This window comes from Electrophorus electricus, chromosome 8, assembly GCF_013358815.1.
Source record: "Electrophorus electricus isolate fEleEle1 chromosome 8, fEleEle1.pri, whole genome shotgun sequence".
Taxonomy (NCBI): Eukaryota; Metazoa; Chordata; class Actinopteri; order Gymnotiformes; family Gymnotidae; genus Electrophorus; species Electrophorus electricus.
This window is the reverse complement of record NC_049542.1, coordinates 20,924,867-20,946,549: the sequence shown is the minus strand read 5'-3', so window position 1 is coordinate 20,946,549 and position 21,683 is coordinate 20,924,867. Positions and strand designations below refer to the sequence as shown.

The following is a 21,683-nucleotide window of genomic DNA, read 5'->3' as shown; positions in this document are numbered from 1 at the left end:
TGATTTCACTGGCTTTTAGAAGGCTTTTGAATTAATTCAGAATGATGGCACTGAGGGTCAAAGATGCATTGTGTCAGGAACTTGGCCCATCATAGGCCTTATTAGAGACAGAGGCATGAAGCCTCCAAATAAAAGAGGATCATAAAGGTTTGAAATCTCTTTAATTGAAACCCTTCATGCACTTTATTCCTAGAATAAATTATTAATGAACCAGGGATGGTAGTCAAGATTGAGTACTATAATGCTCTTAACCGAGTGGAGAATTGGTCTTGTTGGGGCTTTGTGTTTATCAGGGCAAGGCCTTTTGTCCACACCATACCCAGCGAATAACACAAGGTGAATGTATGAGTATTGCTGGTCTACACTGCTCTTGCTGCAATGGTACCTCAGTGGTTAAGATGCTCAACTTGTAATCAGTAGGTTACTAGTTCAAGCCCCCTTATTGTGTTGTCTGAATTGTAAGTTGCTTTGCATAAAAATGTCAGTCAAATGCTGTAAATTATAAAAGATTCTTCTTTTACTTACATCTACAATATTATAAAACACATACATAAACATCACTACAATAAAACATTTTTTCAAATAAACATTTTTTTTGTTTTGTGTTTGTTTTGTGTATGTGTCTAACCAAAAGTAGAGGCAGAGACAAAGTTGTATCCTGGCAGTTATTTTCTGCTTGTCACAGTCAAAAGAAGCTTGGAAGGTTTTTGCCACTATTAAATTTTTTTTTTATTTACTGTCCTAATAAACAACATTAAACCCAATATTTCCGGTGCTTTTTGCACAGCGCTGTACATCACAGGTGTGTGCAATTTAATCTTATTGTGAGTTTATGGTAAGCTTCTCTGAGTTTGTGTTTGTGTGTGATCATGTTATTGGTGGAGCAGCTCACTAGTGCAGAAGGAACTCCAGTGTGTAGAGGACAAAGAGAGGCGCAGTGGGATAATACAGAGTGGGGACGGGGGTGCTTAGCCCCGCTGGCCCATGGGATTGCCTGCTCGTTGCCTCTGCTCTCATCTCTGAGACATTTGAGACAGTGGAAAACATTTCAGAATAACATGCTCTCATAGTGATATAGAATATCTGCATTCTAGAAACTCCATTATACACATTCTGGGGATTTTCTAACTTTATCATTGTAGAATGATAATTTCTTTGGAAGACTGTAAATATAGTGTACACTAAAGAACAGCTCCATTCTGTAGTATGGAAGCATGTGCTTGTTGATGGAAGGCTCTGAAATAAAATGACTAAAGAAATAAGTGCACATTTTCATAATTTACTGAGGTTAGTTTGAGCTTGGAGAGAGCTGATATAGTTATAGATCAAAGACTGTCTGTAGGTTCAGGATATTCTGCTGGTTAATGTCTATGCACAATTTCACACAAAACAACACTGCTGTTAGATGCCCATACTTTCACAGGAAAAAATATTTACATTTTTACAGGGCAGGATAACTGTTTTCACATTGTTGCTATAGCATCATTTAAACATTTCAGCTTATTTAGAGTGACTGAACTTGAATGACTCACTCTAGCCTCACCCTATTCTCCAAACGTTTGCATACTTGGTCTTACGGTCTTTCTTGCTCACTTTCTCTGCTCTCTCTTTATTTACTTATTGTCAGTCTCACAACTCAGATAACTGCAAGAATAGAAACATCCACATAATTTAAAAATGCACATACACACACAAAATCCCCCCTCCCCCCACACACACATAAATACACACACACACACAAAACATAAAAACGCAATATCTGAAAATGTCTCTCTTGATTGGATGCTTTTTTGTGAACAACTCGGGCCAATTTTGGTCTTGTTTATTGGAAATCTTGTAAATCCTTACTTGCAGGCCTGATAAAATATATTAGATAATGGCCCCCAGATAACGCTAAATTACTGGACCTAGTCTGGTCCAGCCGAGGACAGAGCACATCTAGGATCAGAAGAGTTCCATCTGTGCAAGGAAAGTTAAACAAGCGCATTGAAAAAAGCTCCTCCACTGTTTACAGTGCATATTGAATTTTCATAGATACATATGCCAGCCCACGCATCTACCTTATCTGTGTTTAGTTTTAAAACCACTTACATTTCCTCTGACATCACATGATAGAAAATACATTAACCAAATGTCCAACATGGTTGTGTTCACAACAGGGTTAACAGGTCAACTCCCAGTAACAGATATATACAGCTGTTGAGCTGTTGGGTGTAACTTTATGATGTGAGTGCAATGAAAACAATTTAAAATCTTTCTTTTTGTTCAAGACAGCAGGAAAAAAAAAGATTTTTAAGCTTCTGACACAGGCAGTGACCTAGTAACAGTAACTGGATATACTTTATATCCAAAGAATCAAGAACAACTTTTTCAACATTTCATATGCCATTCACATGGACTGTTAGCCTAGGGCAGTTTTGTTCTGTCCAAAGTCCTCATAGCTGAATTATACCCCAGAACTTTGGAGCTCCAGGTTACATGGTCAAGACATGTGATATGCTAGAACAGAGTTAACATATGGCTTTGGGTCATGGAAAACTTCTGGATTACGGTCAAATATCTTACAGAAACCTTCAGATTTTGCCTAATTGTCTAAAATTCTACATCTTGTGATTCTTGTAGGATTTGAATTCTAAGATTCTATATTTTGATGTCTGAATATTGACTGCCTCCTCCAAGTAAAAAAGGCCAGGGTACACACATAAAATATGTTCTAGAAAAAATGTCTTAAGGACACATGAGATGAAGATCAACCTCTACCAGAGTTATGGTATGTGTGGTCAAAACACAATCTGCTCATCCTCCACACATACCAGGTCATCTGAGAAACATGGTGACATAGCCATGTATGGCTGAGCAACAAAGTGCATCATTCATATATGATTTACGCAATATAGATACAAATACTCCTGAATTAAAGCTGACATCCTGCACTTTAACCCCATAGTCACTGTGTCATTTAAACACAAATTGTTGTACTACAGACTTAAAACATGACTTGCATTTCCTTACAATGTGCACTGTACTACAGATTAAACATTGCACCATTAATAGCAGAAGAATATAAACAATGGAAGAGCTAGGCTCAGCCCTGTGGTCACTATGGATGGATGTAGCCCACTGCACTCAGCAGCAGCAGCAGTAGCAGCAGCAGCACAGCCCTCCTTAAACCAGATGTGCTCTGCTTCAGTTGCCCCAGATGCCATGTGGTGGGACATCACTATGCCTGCACTATTCTTAACTTCCGCTTTATGGCTTCTCTCTACTGCGAATGGTAGAAAATGGCTAATTCATACTACCAATCAGAGTTCAAGGGAAAATTCTTGAGAGGCTAGTTAAAGATTTACTTCTTCTAAACCAAACACACCAACGCACACACACAAATCATTTGGTAACTATTACCTGTCATTATTAGGTGTAGCTTGCAATCAGTGGTGTTGCAGTTCAAGACCAGTGTAAAATAGAGAGAAAAGAGGTCTTTATCTACTTTTTGCTGCTCCATCCACACCCCTCCTGTCATATGTTTGTGTCTGTCCGTGTGTGAGCGTGTGTGCACGTGTGTGTAGCAGTAACTAGGTCTTGGTTCATCAGTCAGGTCAGACGAAAACCTGCAGCTTATATTTCACCTCTGAAAACTGAACTCTCACTCATGTGAAGAGCTATGTCATTGCCTATGTGCATGGTTTAGCTTCTCAGAAAGGAGTTGGTTTTCTTCAAATGATTTTCAGTCCAACATTCTAATGCTTAAACAGAAATTAGTTGCAAAGATATCATAACACAAAAAAAGTTGTCTAAGAATCAGCCACCTGTTTGTAATATAATAGATGACTACATTAAAATGAAAGGAAACCCTGTTCACCAAAGGAGAAAGTCTGAGTAAGAAATCTAAGCATGTCTTCATAAAGAGGAGGGAAACACAAAAACAAGGCTAGCAGATAGAGAAGAGAATAAATGGAGTGCTGTGTGAGAGTTCACTGAGTGGGGGCACAGAGGAGCAAAGCAAAGTAAGTTTGGGTGCGGGCGTGGAAGTGAAGAGAAACATGGGGGAGAAAAATAAAGAGGAGGGAGGGAGGGAAGGAGGGAGGGAGGGAAGGAGGGAAGGAGCTTGTCCCTGTGAAACAGCACTGGCTGGAATACGTGTGAGTCGCAGTTCCTCTCTGCAGAGTTGAACAGAGGCCAGTGGTGAGCTGGAGTGAGAGCAGACAGGAGGGGGAGGACAGCCCAGCATGGAGCTCCAGTCACCCTGAATGAGCTGAACAAACAGCACAGCAAAGGACAGAGAAAACGAAGCAGAGAGGTGGACAAAAGCAGACAAGAGCAGAAGGGCAGAGCCCCTCCATAGTGTACTGTTGGTATGTATGTGTGTGCAGTTTCATGTAAATATGTGAATGTGCTTATTTATAAGCCATTGCTTTTGTGTTTGTATGTAAGTGTGGACATAGGTGTGTGTCTATAAGTAGGTAGTTTGTATGAACCTTTTCTCCCCGGGGAGTATCCAGGGGTGTATTATTCATCCTGTCAGCACTTTTCTGCTCATCTGAAGCACTCAGTCATAGTTTACAGCCACAGAGGGTGAGCAGTTAGTTGCATACTCTAAAAGATGCATCCTTAAGCAGAGTGTGAGACTGGCAGAGTGGGACAGTTTGCCACTGGCACTACCCTGAGAAATAAAAAGCACTCAAGGACAAGGGCTGCAGTTGGAGTCTTCTGGGTAGTGCTGATGGGGTGAGGGAGAGCCAGGGGGCTTTCTCTCCTTTGCATGGTGTTTTTTCATCCCTTCCTTACTCCACTTTTGTTTCCCTTTGTCATTTTTTTTTTCCAGTTTTCATGAAATGAATGAGATTAGGAGGCTTACTGGGAAGTTTTTTTTGTTCTGAGGATGAGAGCACAGAGAGTGCTGCATTTGCACATGAATGCTAGAAATAGGCTGAACTAGGACTTGCAATCACCTGAATCAAAATCCATGTGAGTCACACACAGAACTGGGGCTCCTATTTAACCCTCACATCTACTTCCCTCTGTGGACCCAAGGGAGTAAACTGGCAAAGACATGGTGTTATTTCTGGTGAAGCTCTGAGGCAGCTACTAGTCAAGAACTGCAGCATTCCTACATTTTTGGCTTCTCCATTTCTCTTACTTTTCGTGACTGGTCTGTTAGTCCACAATTTTATCTAATCTGTAGCAATGACATGCTGTCACGCTTTTGTGTTTTCATTTCAAGTTGATGCTCATACCCCTTTTCTCTCTGTTTGGCTGCCAGAGCGGGGGAGGAGACTGGAATAACTGAGGAGTAGCGTGAGCTCTAAGGGTCATCGGCCTAAGGATGTCCAGGAGCAGCTCCATGGGGGACCTGGTGCCCAGGGACATCACTGACATACTGGCCCTGCAGTGTAAGGTTAGCAAGGGCAAGAACAAGCGTGGCTCATCCTTGGGTCGGGCATTCAGCTGGTTTAAGGGCAGCAAGCAAACAAGGAATGTTAGTAATGGCCAGAGTCACTCAGGAAGTCTGAGAGGACGAACTGGGGAAGACACTACCATCAGACAGACTCACACCAATCAAGACTCCTCCAAAGGTATGTTAAGCATTAAGGACTTAAATTAAAGCATTAAAGAATTCAGTGAAACACAATGGTGATGTCCAGTCAATTTCATATGGCCTTATGTGTTTAAGATTTGGATGAAAGACACATGGTGCCTTTGTAAGTGTATTGTTTAAATTCCATGAAAGCATACTGTAAAGGCCCTTTTGATTTTCTGTAGTTTCCACATAGGCATCTCACTGGAAGTTTTAGATCTTTAATGTCTTTTATTATGTGCTTGGTTATCATTGGGTCATCTAATAATTATCATGAAGGATTGCATCACTATTGATGGAACATATCTACTCTAGAGTGACTAATCTGGTTGGCAATGAATTTTCTTTTTATTTTCTTTTGCTGTTTCTCTCTCTTTCTGGTTCTGAGTTGTCTCCTAACCTCATGTGACATTGAATAAAACTACAACACCATCAAGAAAGACAAGTTGTTGACAACAGTGGCTCTTGTTAGCAAGGTGATTGATTAGTCTTGGTAATTGTAGGAATTTGTATTGATAGTTTTATGTTATATTAATTGAACAAATAAGTAATAATTAGCATGTTATATTAATTGTTGGTTTTGAGGTTCACAGGTAGTATTCATCAGCTTCTTGGTTGTCATCTTTATACCTTATATCATCTGGTATTGTCTGAGTGAATTAATAGTTTCTAAATATATTTTGCAGAGATGTATGACTTTTTCTCTGGGTTTGGTGTTGTGTCTCTTGAGGTATAAGTGTTGTGTTCCTTGAGGTATAAGTGTTGTTATGGGAAGGGCAAAGTCCGTATTTCAGCCAGAGATGACATACTCTGGGAGACCTCACAGTTCTTCCTTAAGAGTCATTCTTTAAAACCTGTTATGCAGCTTGAGCTTCACAGCCTAACCAGATGAGCAGAAAACTTTTTACTTCAACTCTGCCAAGCATAACATGTTGCACATGAAACGAGAGGTATGCATAGCTTGACGGTATTGGTTTTGCAGACTTATGTAAATGTTATGGAGCATTGTCCTGGTAATGGTTACAGAGGACTTGGAAGAAAACCTGGATACTTTCCATGAGTACTGGAGACATTTAGGCTCCTGGACTTATTGTAACCATTTATAAAGGGTACTCATCCTTCCCTTTCCAGAAAGAAACCTTTGATACAGAGGCATTTGGAAGATAGAGTGAGAACCAGAAGGTCTAAAAGAATATATGGCAGAGCAGGGAGATTAAACACACAATGTTGGACTGAACCAGAGAGATGACAGAGAGTGGATTCTTTAGTAAATGCTTTTTTAATTAGAGCACACCCTCCTTCTTTCTTTTCCTGCATGTTCTCAGTCTCTGCAAGTGCAGTCCTCTAGCTACTGCAGAATTACAGGGAGGTAGAATTACACATATACAGTCACCCAATTCAGCTATTCATTACTGCTTATTATGCTTTGTTATGTATCCCATTGCACATTATGATGCTCTCTGAACCCTCATGTGGCGGTTATAATGAGAGGTCTCTTATTTAGGGTTTGCTGTTCTGCTTTGCGTTGAGAATACAGGTAGGGGGAAAGCGTAATTAAAAAAAATAGTGTAGAAACTTTTCAAATCCTTTTCATTTGAATGTGTTTTAGATCTCCCTTGTGGGACCTGCATTGTCAGACCTCTCCCCATCCCATCGGCGAGCCCATCACACTGTGCTGATTCAGCTAATTCAAGCACATCTCTGGGCTTATGGGTTGATAATGCAGCAATGAACCATTGCATCACCTTTGTTTCATTGGGCTTTGCTCCCTCCTGGGTGCTTTATCCGGTCTGGAGCATTTTTTAGGGGTGAGATCACAGTGCATGGCTTTTCAGTTCGATAACTGTTGGGAAAGGAGAGGAATGCAAAAGTTGGAGGCAGAATCAAGTCTACCTCTTTATTTTAACTAAAGTCCCGCTGTTGAAATGAACTGGGTACTGTCCAAGACTCAGATGGAGTTCTGGACAAACTGCATATCTAATCGATTCATACAGTGTGTGTAAAGCCAAGGCACCTACAAGCAAATCTTTGTTAAAAATGGCTTTTGAGGATAAAAAACTCCTCCACCACCACCAGCAACAACAAAAAGCAATGCTTGTCATCAATGTACTGAAAGGGTTGAATAAAACCAAAACAGAAGGTTTGGCTCACTGCTGCTTGTGGCTATTGGCACAGGTGAATGTCATATCCATTGCTAAATTGAATGGGTAACCATGTAGAAGTGGGTAAATCAGGAGGAGGTCTGAACTATGACCATGTATGAAGCACACACAAAACTGAACAGCTGAATGTTGAATGATTCAACACACAAGGAAGAGATAAAAACTCATTCCCACTGTGAAAACCTGTACAGAATATCAACAAAGAACACTGTGTGTTGTCAACAAAGAACAATGTGTGTATGTGATGGATACAATGTTTTACAAAGTCTAAAATGTTGTGAAAAGTAGGACATTTCATGTATGAATCACATGGTACAAATATTGACAGGATTTATTTTAATTAATTTTTTTCTGGAGTTTTATCAGAAGTTCAAGCTTCAGTGAAGGAAACATATATATTTTTGGGCACCTTTGGGGTTTTATCAGCCAGGCCATCTCATGTCTCTCAGCATCAGTGTGTTTCATTATGGGACCCTCAGTGATGAATACACTTGCTGACATATCCAGTTTTCCCATCTTCACCACTGCCCTGCCATTCCTCACCCTCACCTTGGCAAAATCAATTCAGCTGATGTGGCTTATACTGTAACTGGTATGACTCACTCTAAAGCTACATAAGAACTCTACATCTTCTTGTTACTATAAACCCTTTATGGAAACTAAGAGTCAAGGCTCTTGAACACCTCTTATAATGTCAAGCAGGGATAAATGTAAGTGGATAATCCTTTTATAGGTTGATTTTATGTGGCATTAATGCATTTCTGGTCCTTGAACAATGTTGAACAAATTTTAAACAAGGCAGTATAGGGCACATCCACAGTAGAAGTTCTGTAGCCTGAGACATGGTTATGGTGATTACACCAGTATCTATATGACACACACACACACACACACACACACACACACACACACACACACACACACACACACACACACGCACACACTTCTAAACCAGACTGTCAGATTAGACCTCTGTAACTAGCAATAACAGGGGTAGAGTTCATCATGGAGGCACTAAACCTTTTTTGTTGTCATAACATATAGCCCATCATCTCACTACCACCTTCACACATAAATTCTTTCTCATTTATATTTTTGCAGACCTCTCATTTACCCATTCAAAACATGGTGTTTGTTAAAGATGTTGGCATAGAACCAACTCTGGATAAGGCACAGCAGGCCCTTCTGAAATGCAGAGGTCTTTTTTCAATAGCTTGGACCTAGGACCATGGAGTTGGAGGTGCAGTCAATTTCACCTATTTCAGTATTTGCAGAGCATTTGCAGATTATAGTCCATATATGCAGACATGGATAAATGTAGAACAAAGTTTCAGTTGTTAACTTGTGATAAATTATGCCTATATATTCTGCTTTCTTACCGTTTCCCTTTTATATACCTGGCCAAATCTATAGTTAAATCATACTGATTGCTGAATGCCTTGCTGTTCCCAGAATGGCTCATGACTCATCAGATCAGTTTAACCTTGAGCTTCTCTTCCGTGGCTTGTTCATATCTCAGAGCCAAGCATACCAGGAATGGAGACAGGGTGCAATGGACACAGAGATTCATTAAGAAGATTCAGTACACTGGCTTCAATCCAGAACAATGGATGTATGCGTTCAGGGATCTAACTTCATGGTCTCTGATTCTGATAGTAAGTCAGAAATGCTGGGGGTCAAGAATACTACAGCAAGCAGGGAGCAGAACTAACTGAGGGGCCCTCAGCAGCAAGAGGAGGAGAGGGCAAACTGGCACCAGGTGAGTGCTTTGTGTGTTTGCCGGTCTCCGGACCTGCTGGAATGCAGCTAGAAGGAATTCACCTTGATGCCAGTTGTGTTGTAAGCCTGCATTTCCACACAGCAGAATTCTAGTGGATTTAGCACAATAACGGCTTTGTGGACAAGTAGAACATTGCATTTACCTAAATGTTCTAGATGGCTTTCTGCATAGTTTTGTATTCCTGAAGATGAAAGTAAATAGTAAAGCACTCAGTGTAAGGCAAAATTTTAGATCAGGGGTTCACAAATTCAGGCCAGGGAGCCCAATATGTGGTGCTTGGCCATGATTCATGAATCACTAGATAATTATCCAGATCTGGTGTGCTGGAAGAAAGGAAAACTTGAACCTGTGGAGGGCAGAAGGACCCCAAGATTTAAAAAAGCAGCAATGGAGCTGAGGAGCCAAATGTGTAGATGGCTCTGCTAAAGCCTTAAGCACAAGAGGGCAGTATGAATCAAGTCCAAAACTTCTCCATCAGTTTAACTGGGTTACAGGCTATGTTCCCATATTTTGATTGCCTTTTAGCTATCAGGATTACAGTGGAAATCTTGTACTACACTGCAATTTTTATTACCACTGTTTATATATACACACATATATGCACATGTCTGTGTACAATATCTGGCTGCATTTTGTTGTCATTAGTCATAGTCCGCCTAAATGACTCAGGAAGCTGTTCTAAGTAATATCACACAGCCCTTAGGGTATCCTTGTCATGCCCGATCCATTTCTTCAGATCATGAGCCAGCTAAAATACCACTGCTCACCACAGCACATTTCTGAAATCAATGTGACTGTAGCATTCAGGGCTGCAGGGGAGTGGTTGTAGGGCTAAAGATGGCTAGCGTGTGGGATGCACTTCTGGAAATACTGTAATACAAACCTATAAATGGGCTGTATTTAGATAACATCACAGAGGACCAATTAGCTCTTAGTCTGAAACAGTGCCCTCTGAAAGCTTCTTTTGGGTTCTTATCACAGTTTGGGTGTACATGTATCTGTGTGTGCATGCAGCAATACTACTAATTTCCTCACCTATATTTATCTAATGTCTACCTCTTATTTCTTATCTCTTATTTCTTTTTAATAAAATCATCCTGTAGCTGATCATATTTAAGCCACATTTAAACTGTTATATACACTTATAACTAACAATAAAACATGTATGGGATAAAGAGCTTGAAGGATGACAGGCTGTTTGAAGTGACAGTGTTAGTAAGGCGTACTACCTGTGTTGACAAAGTACAGCGATCCCTGAGAAATCACAGATATTCCATTACAGACCGCCAGGAGGACACACTGACCTGAGCTGGAAACTGACGCAGGCCAATAAAAATGTACTTTAGTTGAGCCTGCTAGCTGATAACCACTGCTGCCTGATGCCAGGAGGTCAGTTTTTGTGTGCCTGTGCTCATTTTTAAAATTGCGTTGTGATGGAGTTCTGTGGACAGCATCATAACCAGGGCAATATGTAACCCTAAGACTATGTAATGTTATATGATCAGAGGCATATTTTTCAGGTTGGCCAAAGAAAAGAGAGCCACTAGCTGGTATGCTTTCCTTTAAGCAGTTGGGTGGTACCAAAGCTGTCCTAGGAGACAGAGGAAACTGTAAAAAACAAAAGACTGCACATGCCACAATTGACAATGAAAATGTATATAGATACTGATAATGCCACGTAAATACTCATGGGTCATTGTTTATTGCTTGTATGTGTTTATAGAAGACATGTCTGAAAAGATCTTTTGTACTGTTTGTCTGCTTTAAACCTTCATTGCTGCAATGGACTATTCCAGAGCCAGAGGGGCTAGGCTACCTATATAAAGGCACCCAACTGAGTACAGCCTGGGGGTGAGGAGAGAGAGAGGGCATTGTTGGAATACTACATCTCTGTTTATAGAGAATGATTTAATCTGTATGGCCTCACAACTAACTTGTGACTGCTAAAGGCAATGAGCTTGAGAATAGCTCATTACTCAGTTGGGGACCACTGAACTTGTAAATGTTTCTTTTTATTTAATGACATCTGTGCATCTCATGTTTACCTTAATAAAATCCTTACTGCACTACAGAAACCTTTGAGACACTCAAATCTGCTCTGGGAACCTCCATTGCCACACAACATCTGCACTCAACACTACCACTGGCTCAATGGATGGTAGGAGGGGAGGGGGAGGCATAGACAAAACATAACCCTGAAAAGAAGCAAACACCCATATGCCTAAAGTAGACTCGCCCTCAACTTTAGTACACTGGCCTAAATTAATGGTGACTACAGCGGTAGTTTAGTGGTAATCATATTGCAGATGTAATGTCAGTATGTGCTATGTCTGCATTGCACATAACCACTGTTTGTTTGAGCTTATGCCATGAGCGCATTGGCATGATTTTGTAATGGTGTATGGTGAACACATGGGCTGCTGTGCTCATAGGAGCCGCATGCTTACCTGTGTCAAAAGCACCCCTCCATCAATTGCTTTTTTTGATTAGTTTGCAGGCGTAGTAGACCGATGATCAGAATGAAACGAGCAGGTCCTGAATGTTCCTATGCAGTGGCCCTGTGTAAAATCACTGGCTGGTGAGACCCATGGGAGATGATCAGGACATCAGAGGTGAACACACACAGAGACAGAGACAGCCAAGAGAGTGAAGACAGCCAAGTGTGTGTGTGTGTGGGGGGGGGGGGGGGGTGGAGGTGGGGGGTACACAAATGTGAGAGAGCTGTAATCAAGACAGATAGGTTCAAGACAATGAATATAAGGAGATCCAGATGTATAATTTCAGAAAATAGGGAATAAGCAGACAAAACCAGAGCATGGGTGAAGCTACAATGGAATAGGAGGAGTGCTGGAATAAAAACTATGTTAATCATGAGACTGGAATTTCATCATAGCAATAAATAATTCAGAGCTATTAGTTTCATGAGAGTGCATTCAGGTTTGTTGCGGGTTGAGACATGTGATAACAGGCTCTCTGATGGTTATGCAGAGTGTACTAAAATATTAAATAAGATAGACTGTTATAACAGAATTATTGGGATTCCCTTCAGAAATGCAGAGATTAGATCAGGCACTGTTAAGTCTCATGGCATAGGCAGAAGAAGGTCATGGCTATAAGAGGGAGGGACAGAAAGAATGTATACCTAGACCACATGTGAATGCTCTGATCCTCCACATAATGCTGATCTCAGCTAAACTGCAGAAAGGAGCAGTGTGTATGTGCTCAGGGTCAGGTAAATCCAATAGGAACTAGCTGCAGTCCCTCCTTTTCCACATTACAACTGGCTGAAGTGTGTTGTGATCATTGCTTAAAGCACAGTGTTGTGAATAAGGGAGAAAGAGCTGTGTTCTCACACACACACACACACACACACACACACACACACACACACACACACACACACACACCCACACACACACACACACACACACAAACACAGGCTGGATTACTGGGACAGCACATAGTAGAGCAGCTCTGTCCTGCGTCTGCTGCTGGAACACTTGGGTGAAAGAGTACGGAGCTGGAGGAGGAAGCGAGAGGAGTGGGAGGAGAAGCTCCAGATGCAGCAGTGAGATGTTTTCTGTGCATTGGGAATATAGAGCTTGTGGGAGCTGAGATCAATGCTATGGGGAACTCCATCAGCAAGAAGAAAGTGAAGGCCAGTGTTACTGGCCACCACAGTTCAAGAAAGGCCAAGGCTTTCTGGAAATTTGGACATTTGGATAAGGTCAGAGCAGGTAGGAAAATATTTGAGGTGCATAATTTATTTGATAAATGTGACTCATTTTGGATGTTATGATCATACTATGGTAGCACTATCTTTGCTTAGCTTTGATCAGTCATTTATATTTATATAGTTGATCATTGTAAGCAACTTAAAAACATGTCAGCATGCCCTTCTGGTGCTAGGAGTAAGGGCTCTGGTTTACGACCAAAGTCAATTTGATATATAGCCAAATTAATGGAATACTGGGCTTCCACCACTATTACAGCCAGATCCAAGTTATGATAATCAGATGTTGGTGTATATACTTTAGAAAGTGGGTTCTGCAGTCATATTCTGAAGTGCTTAGCACAAACAAAGGCATAAACACTTGAGTTTTGAGAACCCTCACAAGCAAGGTATACATGGTGTGCAAGTTCTCATATTCTGATGCGTCCTTAGTCATCTCTGAAAAGGTAAGGCAGCCTAAGCAGTGTTGCAGAGCAATTCTATGGCATGAGTGTGATTATTGCACTCTGAAATCTGTGGGTTAATTAACAGCTGTAAACACCTGAAACTGTGAATGTTAGGTATTCCTGTGTGTATTCTATAATCTTTCCATGCATTTGTGTTCAGTTCATAGGCTTATAATAAATGTAGGTGTGTCTCTGGAAAAATCTCTGTAAACATGTCCTGTGTCCATCACTGATGCTGTTTGATCTCAGACAAATGAAAGCAGGCAAACAGGTTCCTGCTTTACACCACTTTTAAACACATCTTGCTTTCAAAGATTGCATTTCTATGTTTTATCTTTTTCTACCTATATATTATGTTCACTGGGCTAGTTAGGGGGGTGGGATTTGTGTGAGTATTGCTTATACACTGCTTATACAGTGCTGCACTGTGCAGCTTTAAGAACATTTATAGAAGACAGTAAGCCTACTGTTTTAAATCTCAGCTGAATGTCAGAGTTGGAATCCCCCTCTAAACATGAAATGTAATTAGAATGTTATAGCAGATAGCAAATCACATGTCTCACTAATGCAGGTTATGCACAGGGCTCCAATCTTTAAAAAAAAAACAAAAAAAAAAACAAAAAAAAAACTTCTGATAGTATTTAAACCTTAAAAATTCTTCCAACTCCAACAGATATTTAATATGGGACTTTAACTATTTCCCTTTCTTCAGAGTCACTTTCTAGCAGATTCACTGTTTTTATACTCCACATGATATGAATTACTTTTTTTACAACAAAATATTTAATTAGGGAAGAGCTTGTAGTAAAAAGTCAAAGTCCCTTTTAGTTCTTGGATTCTCAGATATAACCATGAGGATGAATTCAGGAGTTTTGTGTATATGTACGTATGTGTATCAATAGGGTATTTCCTGCGTTTTCACTGCGCTTTTCCAGCCCTCACGATCGATGTGTCTGAGGAAAAGAGGGCTTCACCTTCCCATTTTGCCAATCAAAAGCTCACTTAGCGTGCAGTGTCTACTGGGATGCCAAAGGCTTTGGATACAGCATATAGATGTGCTTCCTGCCTGTCTTGGACTGCTGTCTATGCACAGCTTTCCTCATTCATAGAGCAGGGTTTATTCAAACTGGCTGAGCCTTCTTCCAGAATCTCAGTCTGTCTCCTCATGCCAGACTGAACGCATTACACAACAGAGTGGTCAGTCAGCCAGTGTTGGGGTGGCAGGGTGTATGGCAGCATGTATGCTTGGGCTTACTGTCTATGCTTCAGTGGATCAAACAAATAACGATTGCCCATAAGCCTTCTTTCATCATACTGTATAGTAGTGTTTCTCAACCCAGTACTTGGGACTTACCAGGCAGTACAAAAAAAACAAAAAAACAGTATTGAATTAACAGTGTTATATGAATTCTTGCAGTGATAATTATTCTCTGGTTGGATTTACTGTATGTAACAGGCAAACTACATGAATCATTAGTAATGATAATGATGAAGGAGAGGGTGAGGGTCTGAGTCCTCTAATTAGCCAAACCCAGATATTGCAGAGGAGCTCAGGTCATTGTGCATTAGGGGCAGGTACCATTGTGCTGAAGCCAATAGGATGGAACCTTTACAGGTCATAACTGCATGTATGATGATTAACACTAGAACAAAGTTCTGAGACAGAGACACACTCTCAGTGATTGGAACCTGGATAAGATCTTGAATGCAGATGGGGGAGGGTCAGACTCCATATTACCAAGAAGCCAGAGACATACGAGGGCTTGAAGCAGATGGTTCTTCCTGGCAAGACTTAGGAAGATATGTCATTATTATTAACATAAACATTATTATTAAGAGGATTTGTGGCCAACCCTCTGATCTATAGTATATTTGCATCAGAGATTAGTGGGTCAACTGTTATAGAGCGTCATAGAGAGTCAAAGAGAGTGTCAGCATGACATGTCACATTGCACGGTGCACAGAAAACTATTTTTTGCCTATAAAAGTAAGTGCTGCTGAGATTAATAGGCACTCATGGCTATTACCATGGTGTGAGATCATTATGGGTTATTTATTATTAATACAGTGCTCAATACAGTCAAAATATTGTTATCATTATAAACAAGCAGAAACTGATCGAAAAGTTTAATTTGTTTTGGAATTTGTTAAACAGTTTTGTTTCAATTCCTCATCATACAAGGTGTGAATTTTCACATTGACTTTAGTGCATGCAAGCACACAAACAAACACACAAATAAAACTTCCCTGTCTTACTGAATGTGTCTAATTGAACAGCCATGAGGGATGAGGTTTGGTCATGCAAACCAATCAGAGATAAAATTGCATTAAGACATGAGAATGAATGCTGAGTAATAGCATGCACAAGTGATCCTTCTGGATGAATCTGTTAGATCACTAGTACCCATAATTATATATTTAGTACTTTACTATGATAAACAGATATTAGCATCCACTAGTGCTGCTACTGCAAAGTATTAACTCCTCAAAGATCTGGACTGGCACAATAAATGACTGAAGTTATGTTTTAACAAGTTTGTATAAATGAGCCAAATGAATAAAGCTAATAAATTACAACTTCATCAAAACCTCACAAAGAGGCTTCGTCATTCATTCCAACATCCTGCTGCACTTCATTCTAGGCTCAACAAAGAGAGAAGCAGACAACGACATCAAATTCAGCTCTGAAGATTTGCAAGAAAAGCTCATAAGTTAAATCATTACGCACAAAACATTAACATAAATCTGCTCTGCCATATCACCCAGCTGTTTCTCTGAATCATCAGCTGGTCTACTCCATGTTCTGTCCCATCTGGCCACTGTTTTCATGGCCAGCCGAGGGCAGCGGACGACTTGCAGGATGTGTTCATACAGTTTTAACATGCTCCGATTCAAAGTCTGATAAACATTCAGAAAGCACGTTTTCTATCATAGCTGGATTTGCATGAAACATGGTCATTTCCCCCCTTTTCACACTTAGGTTGTATTGTATTGTTTGTTATGTTTGATAAATCTGGCTTTGGCCTCATCTTTTTCAGTACAACAGTATCTTTAATGCCACATTTCATAGATATTATTCATAGCTGTCAGTAACATTCTGAATTTGTTTTGACTTTTTTTTTTTTTTAGCTTGCTGTACTTGCTTTAGGTGAGAATCCTCAGAGAATGTGAAGTGAAAATGATACTTTGATATTTCTTTGATATATCATAACAAAAGATGTCATAATTAAAAATTATATGAGTAAAGGCCTATGCTGGGCCTGATATGCCATATTTCATTATTTAACAAATTCAGTTCCTTTCATCTCTCTGATGAAAATAAGTTCAAATCTGAATTGAGTATTGGGCTGTGTTCTGCGTACAAATCAGATGGCAACTCTTAGAACTGAGAGAATTAAGGCATCTCCTTAATTCAAGTTGTTGCCTCAGATACAAAAACAGAAGATTTCTTTTAGAGAAACTGATAGAGTATCAGTTTTGCAACTAGACTAGAACAGAGTAATTGAACCCTCTCAGGGACTGTGGGTTTGAGCTTGCTTCCATAATGCACCAGTTCTTCAGAGATGATGGACTTATCTCACTGAACTATTGCATATATAGAAGTAGACTTCGATGTATTACACACTTAAAAGAATTCCATACTACTGAAAGTAAAAAAATTATTTTTGGAATGATATTTCAAAATATCAGCCAGTTCACCTCATCAGTTCACCTTAATTCACAGTAGTCTGTGCTCTGTAGCCACTCCTAACTCCTAAGAGCATCATCATAGAGTGAGCACAGAGTTAGAGAAAAAGGCTTCTGGTACAAGGCACTTTGTGTCTGACTCTAATGGAGCACAGTGCAGCTGCTTCCTGCATTAGTCACAAATTGAATTAGGATGTTACAGCCCAGGAGACAAGGCAACAACCATACATAACTACTTGTGTATTTACACTAGTATGAATGTACAGGTCACAGTGATACAATTTTCAGTTTCTTTCTTTTTTCTCATCTCAACAACGAACATACTGTGCATAGCTTGCTATCAATTTGTCACCGCACCATGCTGACCATATAAGGAAACAAACCCAGGCCCTCCTCCTTCAGTAGAGAAGCACAGCACTCACATGAGTATTCTTATTCTCATTCTCTCCTTCCCTTTCTCTGAGCTGCTGTCCCATTAGACTCGCTGGCTCTTTGATTCCTGGTCTCTTAATGAACCAGGTCAGTCTGTCCTTTTCTCAGGATCACCACTCTGGCCTTGTGAATGCTGATGTCCATACGAGTTCAGAATTCACTCTTTGATGCTGCCTTCTAAGTTCATCATATAGTCAACCAACCAAACAAAATGATAAACTGTATGATTAGGAGTATAGCTGTATGTTCTTTGTGAATGGTGTTTCCTCATTTAAACTGGCATTTGACTGAGTTAGAATATTTATATTTACTTACAAATGCCCACTGTAAAAGCATGTGTAGAAAATGATTGGAAGTTACACAAAAGTACAAAAGAGTGTTTGATGTCTCTAACAGCATTTTGTATTAATATCAAATTATGGTTCATGTAATAAGTTTCACTGGAAGAGATTTTATGTGATATAATATGACTGAATACACCTCTGATGGATTTATTCTGATTTGTCTCTCAGTTGCAACTCAAAGATCAGCAGAGTAATGAGAGCTTTTTCAGCACATTCAGCTATCATTCTGTTCTCCCCTTGCAATTCTTATTAGTAGAACTCTAATAAATCTATGCCACCTGTTAGATCTCTACATAGTTTTCTTCACATTAACACAGCCATTTACATGGTCAATTCCATGTCATTGTTACCAACTGCATGAGATGTGCTAAGATGTTTTCCACATTTTTGAGCGAAAAGACACTGGCATGGCCAACTGTGCTACATCAGGGTGGAAGATTTTCATTCAGCTAAAAGAAGAATGTTGAGGGCTTTGCTGTTTTTTTACCATGGCAAATGGGATTTTACAGGGCAAAAGGTAATGTGCTTACTGTGGAATTAGAACTACTGTAGGGCAACATGCAAATGCCTCAGATTTGCATTTTTCATTATATTAAATCAGGACAACAAACTAAATAAGCAAGTGTGCTCATTTATAGATAAACCACTGCAAAAGTTTATCAGCCACTTTGATAAATGTTGTATATGAGCATATGTTCTGTATAAGAGTCACACTTGCATGAAGCATAACTAACTTTGCTCTCTGTTGTAAGTTTCTGAAAGCAAACAGGAAACATTACATGCCAATACTTACATGCCAATATATACTCATACACAAGTTGAATCCAGACGAATAAAAACGTTCTGTTTCTCATCATGAGTGCTTGAATTGCATTTTAGGGCACGAGTAGCAAGTTCAAAAGATTTAAAAATAAACCTCTTACATACTTATTCATTTGAAATAATGTGTGTAATGAGAGCAAAAGTAAGGAGGAACCTTCCTACATAATGCTTGCTGTGAGACGAGCTGTTTAGTTTTGTATTGTATCTGCTATCCTAATTATTTAGTTATACAGTATAAACTTACAAGCTCTCAAAACAATTCTACTGCAACATCAAATGCAAGAACGATCTAGTATATATTTATTTCTTATGACATGCATAGCATGAGAAATGACAGTAGCTGGGGAACAGTAGTATCAGGTGTGGGGTTCGGTCTCCTGCACTTACTGAGCCATGCCTTCAAGCCTTATATTCTTCTGGGAGCTGGTCATAACTTATCCCTGATTTTTTAAAATTCACTTTACATTTAAAGGCCATTCCATGTTTGCCTTGGAAGAAAATGTCATATAGATAAATTATATTCTATATTGGTATTCAGTCATTTTCAACTTCCCAAATACATGTTTCTCTAGCACCAAAAAAAACCTTCTTTTCTATTTTTCATAGGGTCATAGGTTAGGATTCATAAAGGCTAGAAGGAGACCACTAATAACACAGACCCAATTTTTTAGAACCAAAACAGCCTCAAGTTCCTCATCATTGTTCCTTTTTTTTAAAAATATGTTTAAAGGCGTATATGAGTCTTTTGGGGTGAAACACAAGAAGAGGAATTCACTTGTTGGCAAGGTATTAAAAAACAGACTCTCGTCAAAATTTAAATAACAGATAGAAGTACAGGCCAGAAAACACAGCCTATTCATTAAAAAAAACAAAGTTGCACACTAAAAGAGAACTAAAGCCTGTGAGTGTTCGTCTTTGGATTGCTATCATAGTCTGTCCTCAAGAGTTTGCTTTGGTGTTTATAAGTATATAATTATTCCTGAATTAAAGTCTTTCTCAGAATTCTAGAAGCCTGAATCTGTCTGGGACAAACATTCAACCACAATGGAAGGCATTTCCTATAATATTTATATCTATATAATCACATCTTCCTCTGTTTCGCTTTCACTGTGTCTTAAAATGCTTAAAACTGGACAGTATCCTCATATTCAGGGTCATTCTCAATGGCATTTAAACTGAGCTCCGTGCAACAAATAGATTACTGAGTTTGTTTTTGAAAGTCCACATGAATGAACATGCATTATGTAGCGGTTCCGGTATCACAAAGTGACAGCAGCCTGTAGGGAGTGGGGACTCCCACAGCACAAGCTGAATAAGGGGCTGATGTAAAAGAAGCTGATCTCAAAAAGCAGGCAGCTTAGAAAATCCTCATCATCAACTTTGTGCAGTGTATATATCTTGAATATTTTTAACCTTGAATAACAAGCATGTAATGAGCCATTTCCGAGAAATAGAAAAGTCTTCATAGTTCATAGACGATAGGCCCCATAGTCTGATACAGGGGTTTGATACCAACAAGATGAGAAGGACAACAAAAAAAAGAGAGAAAAAAGACAACAGTGCATTTGGAAATATGAATTTGTGTTCCAAAAAATGAGTACTTCAAGCCAAGGAAGGAAGCAGTGGAAAAACCACCTACATATACAGTTAACAGGAAGGTTCACTCTACCATTCTGCTGTATTTTTTGTGTATTTGCTTCTAATTTGTGCTTCTAATGGCCTCCTCCATATTCACACAATCTGAAGCAAACTGAAGCATAATGTAACCAAACATAGCTAGGAAAAAGCTAGGCTTGTTCCCTCCCAGTGCATTCTTTTTCTCTTTTCAGTGCTCAGTTTAGCACTACAAACATGAAGAAGGAGCACAAGGACAGGCGAGAATCCTGATTAAATGAATACATATTCTGGGCAGACCTAATCTCTCCTTCTCATCTTTATAGACAAAGGACAAAGGCAGAAAATGACTGATAATGCAATATGTTTAATTCATGCACAAGGCCCTGTCTCATTTCTCCACTGATATACAACAGGCCATTTATAGCAATCTTGCAATACATAGTGTATATATTTACAGAACTCTGTAACCATTTAATGTGATTGCATTATTCCATTCACATATTCCCCCATAAACCTAATACTAGAGGCAATAAATATATTATTTATATATAAATATATTAAATATAAATATAAATCCTATAGTCAGAGCTTCAGAAAAGAGGTGAATAGAAGGGGGTACTGTGTTTGACTTCCAGTGTTTCAGCTGCAGGTGTGACATAGACTTCATATAACACTTTAAAAAAACAAAAACATCAGGTTCAGTGGTTCCAGGCCCATTCGCCATGTTTATAAACAGCACACCCTGGGCTTTTGCACTCTGCCAGGAGCCAAAAGAGTGAAGTCTTTATTAACGTTTTAGTTTTTGGAAAGACATCTGGTAGCATATGTGATGTAGATAAACACATCACCCACAATCGGCCCACAATCATGTCTTAGTCTGAAAACAATCTCATGGTTCGCCTTCATGATGTTAATATCTGGAGGTGCTTTTCTGTAATAGAGCACCTATTGTCCTTGCAAGGCTCTGACTCCCTTGACAGTGTTTAGGCTAGTATACTCTCAGTCCTTATCAAGCCTCTGGTCCAAGCATCAAAATTGAGTCTAGAAAGGAGCACAAGGTCTGGTGAGATCATAATGTTCCTGGG

The 21,683-nt window shown here is 39.5% G+C and overlaps 1 protein-coding gene across 3 annotated transcripts in view; it reads left to right on the top strand.

The window, feature by feature from the left end:
- Positions 1-4,193: 4,193 nt before the first annotated feature.
- Positions 4,194-21,683, top strand: part of kiaa1522 (KIAA1522 ortholog) — a 27,939-nt gene continuing 10,449 nt past the window's right edge. Inside the window, exons 1-2 of one of the 3 annotated variants that reach the window (XM_035529366.1) lie at positions 4,194-4,352; positions 5,263-5,573. In XM_035529366.1, coding sequence (XP_035385259.1) covers positions 5,324-5,573 — 250 coding nt within the window. In that variant the 5' untranslated portion in view covers positions 4,194-4,352; positions 5,263-5,323. Of the gene's footprint in view, positions 4,353-5,260; positions 5,574-12,917; positions 13,255-21,683 lie in introns of those variants that run through there. The other 2 variants (XM_027006362.2, XM_027006363.2) reach the window with 2 other exon arrangements.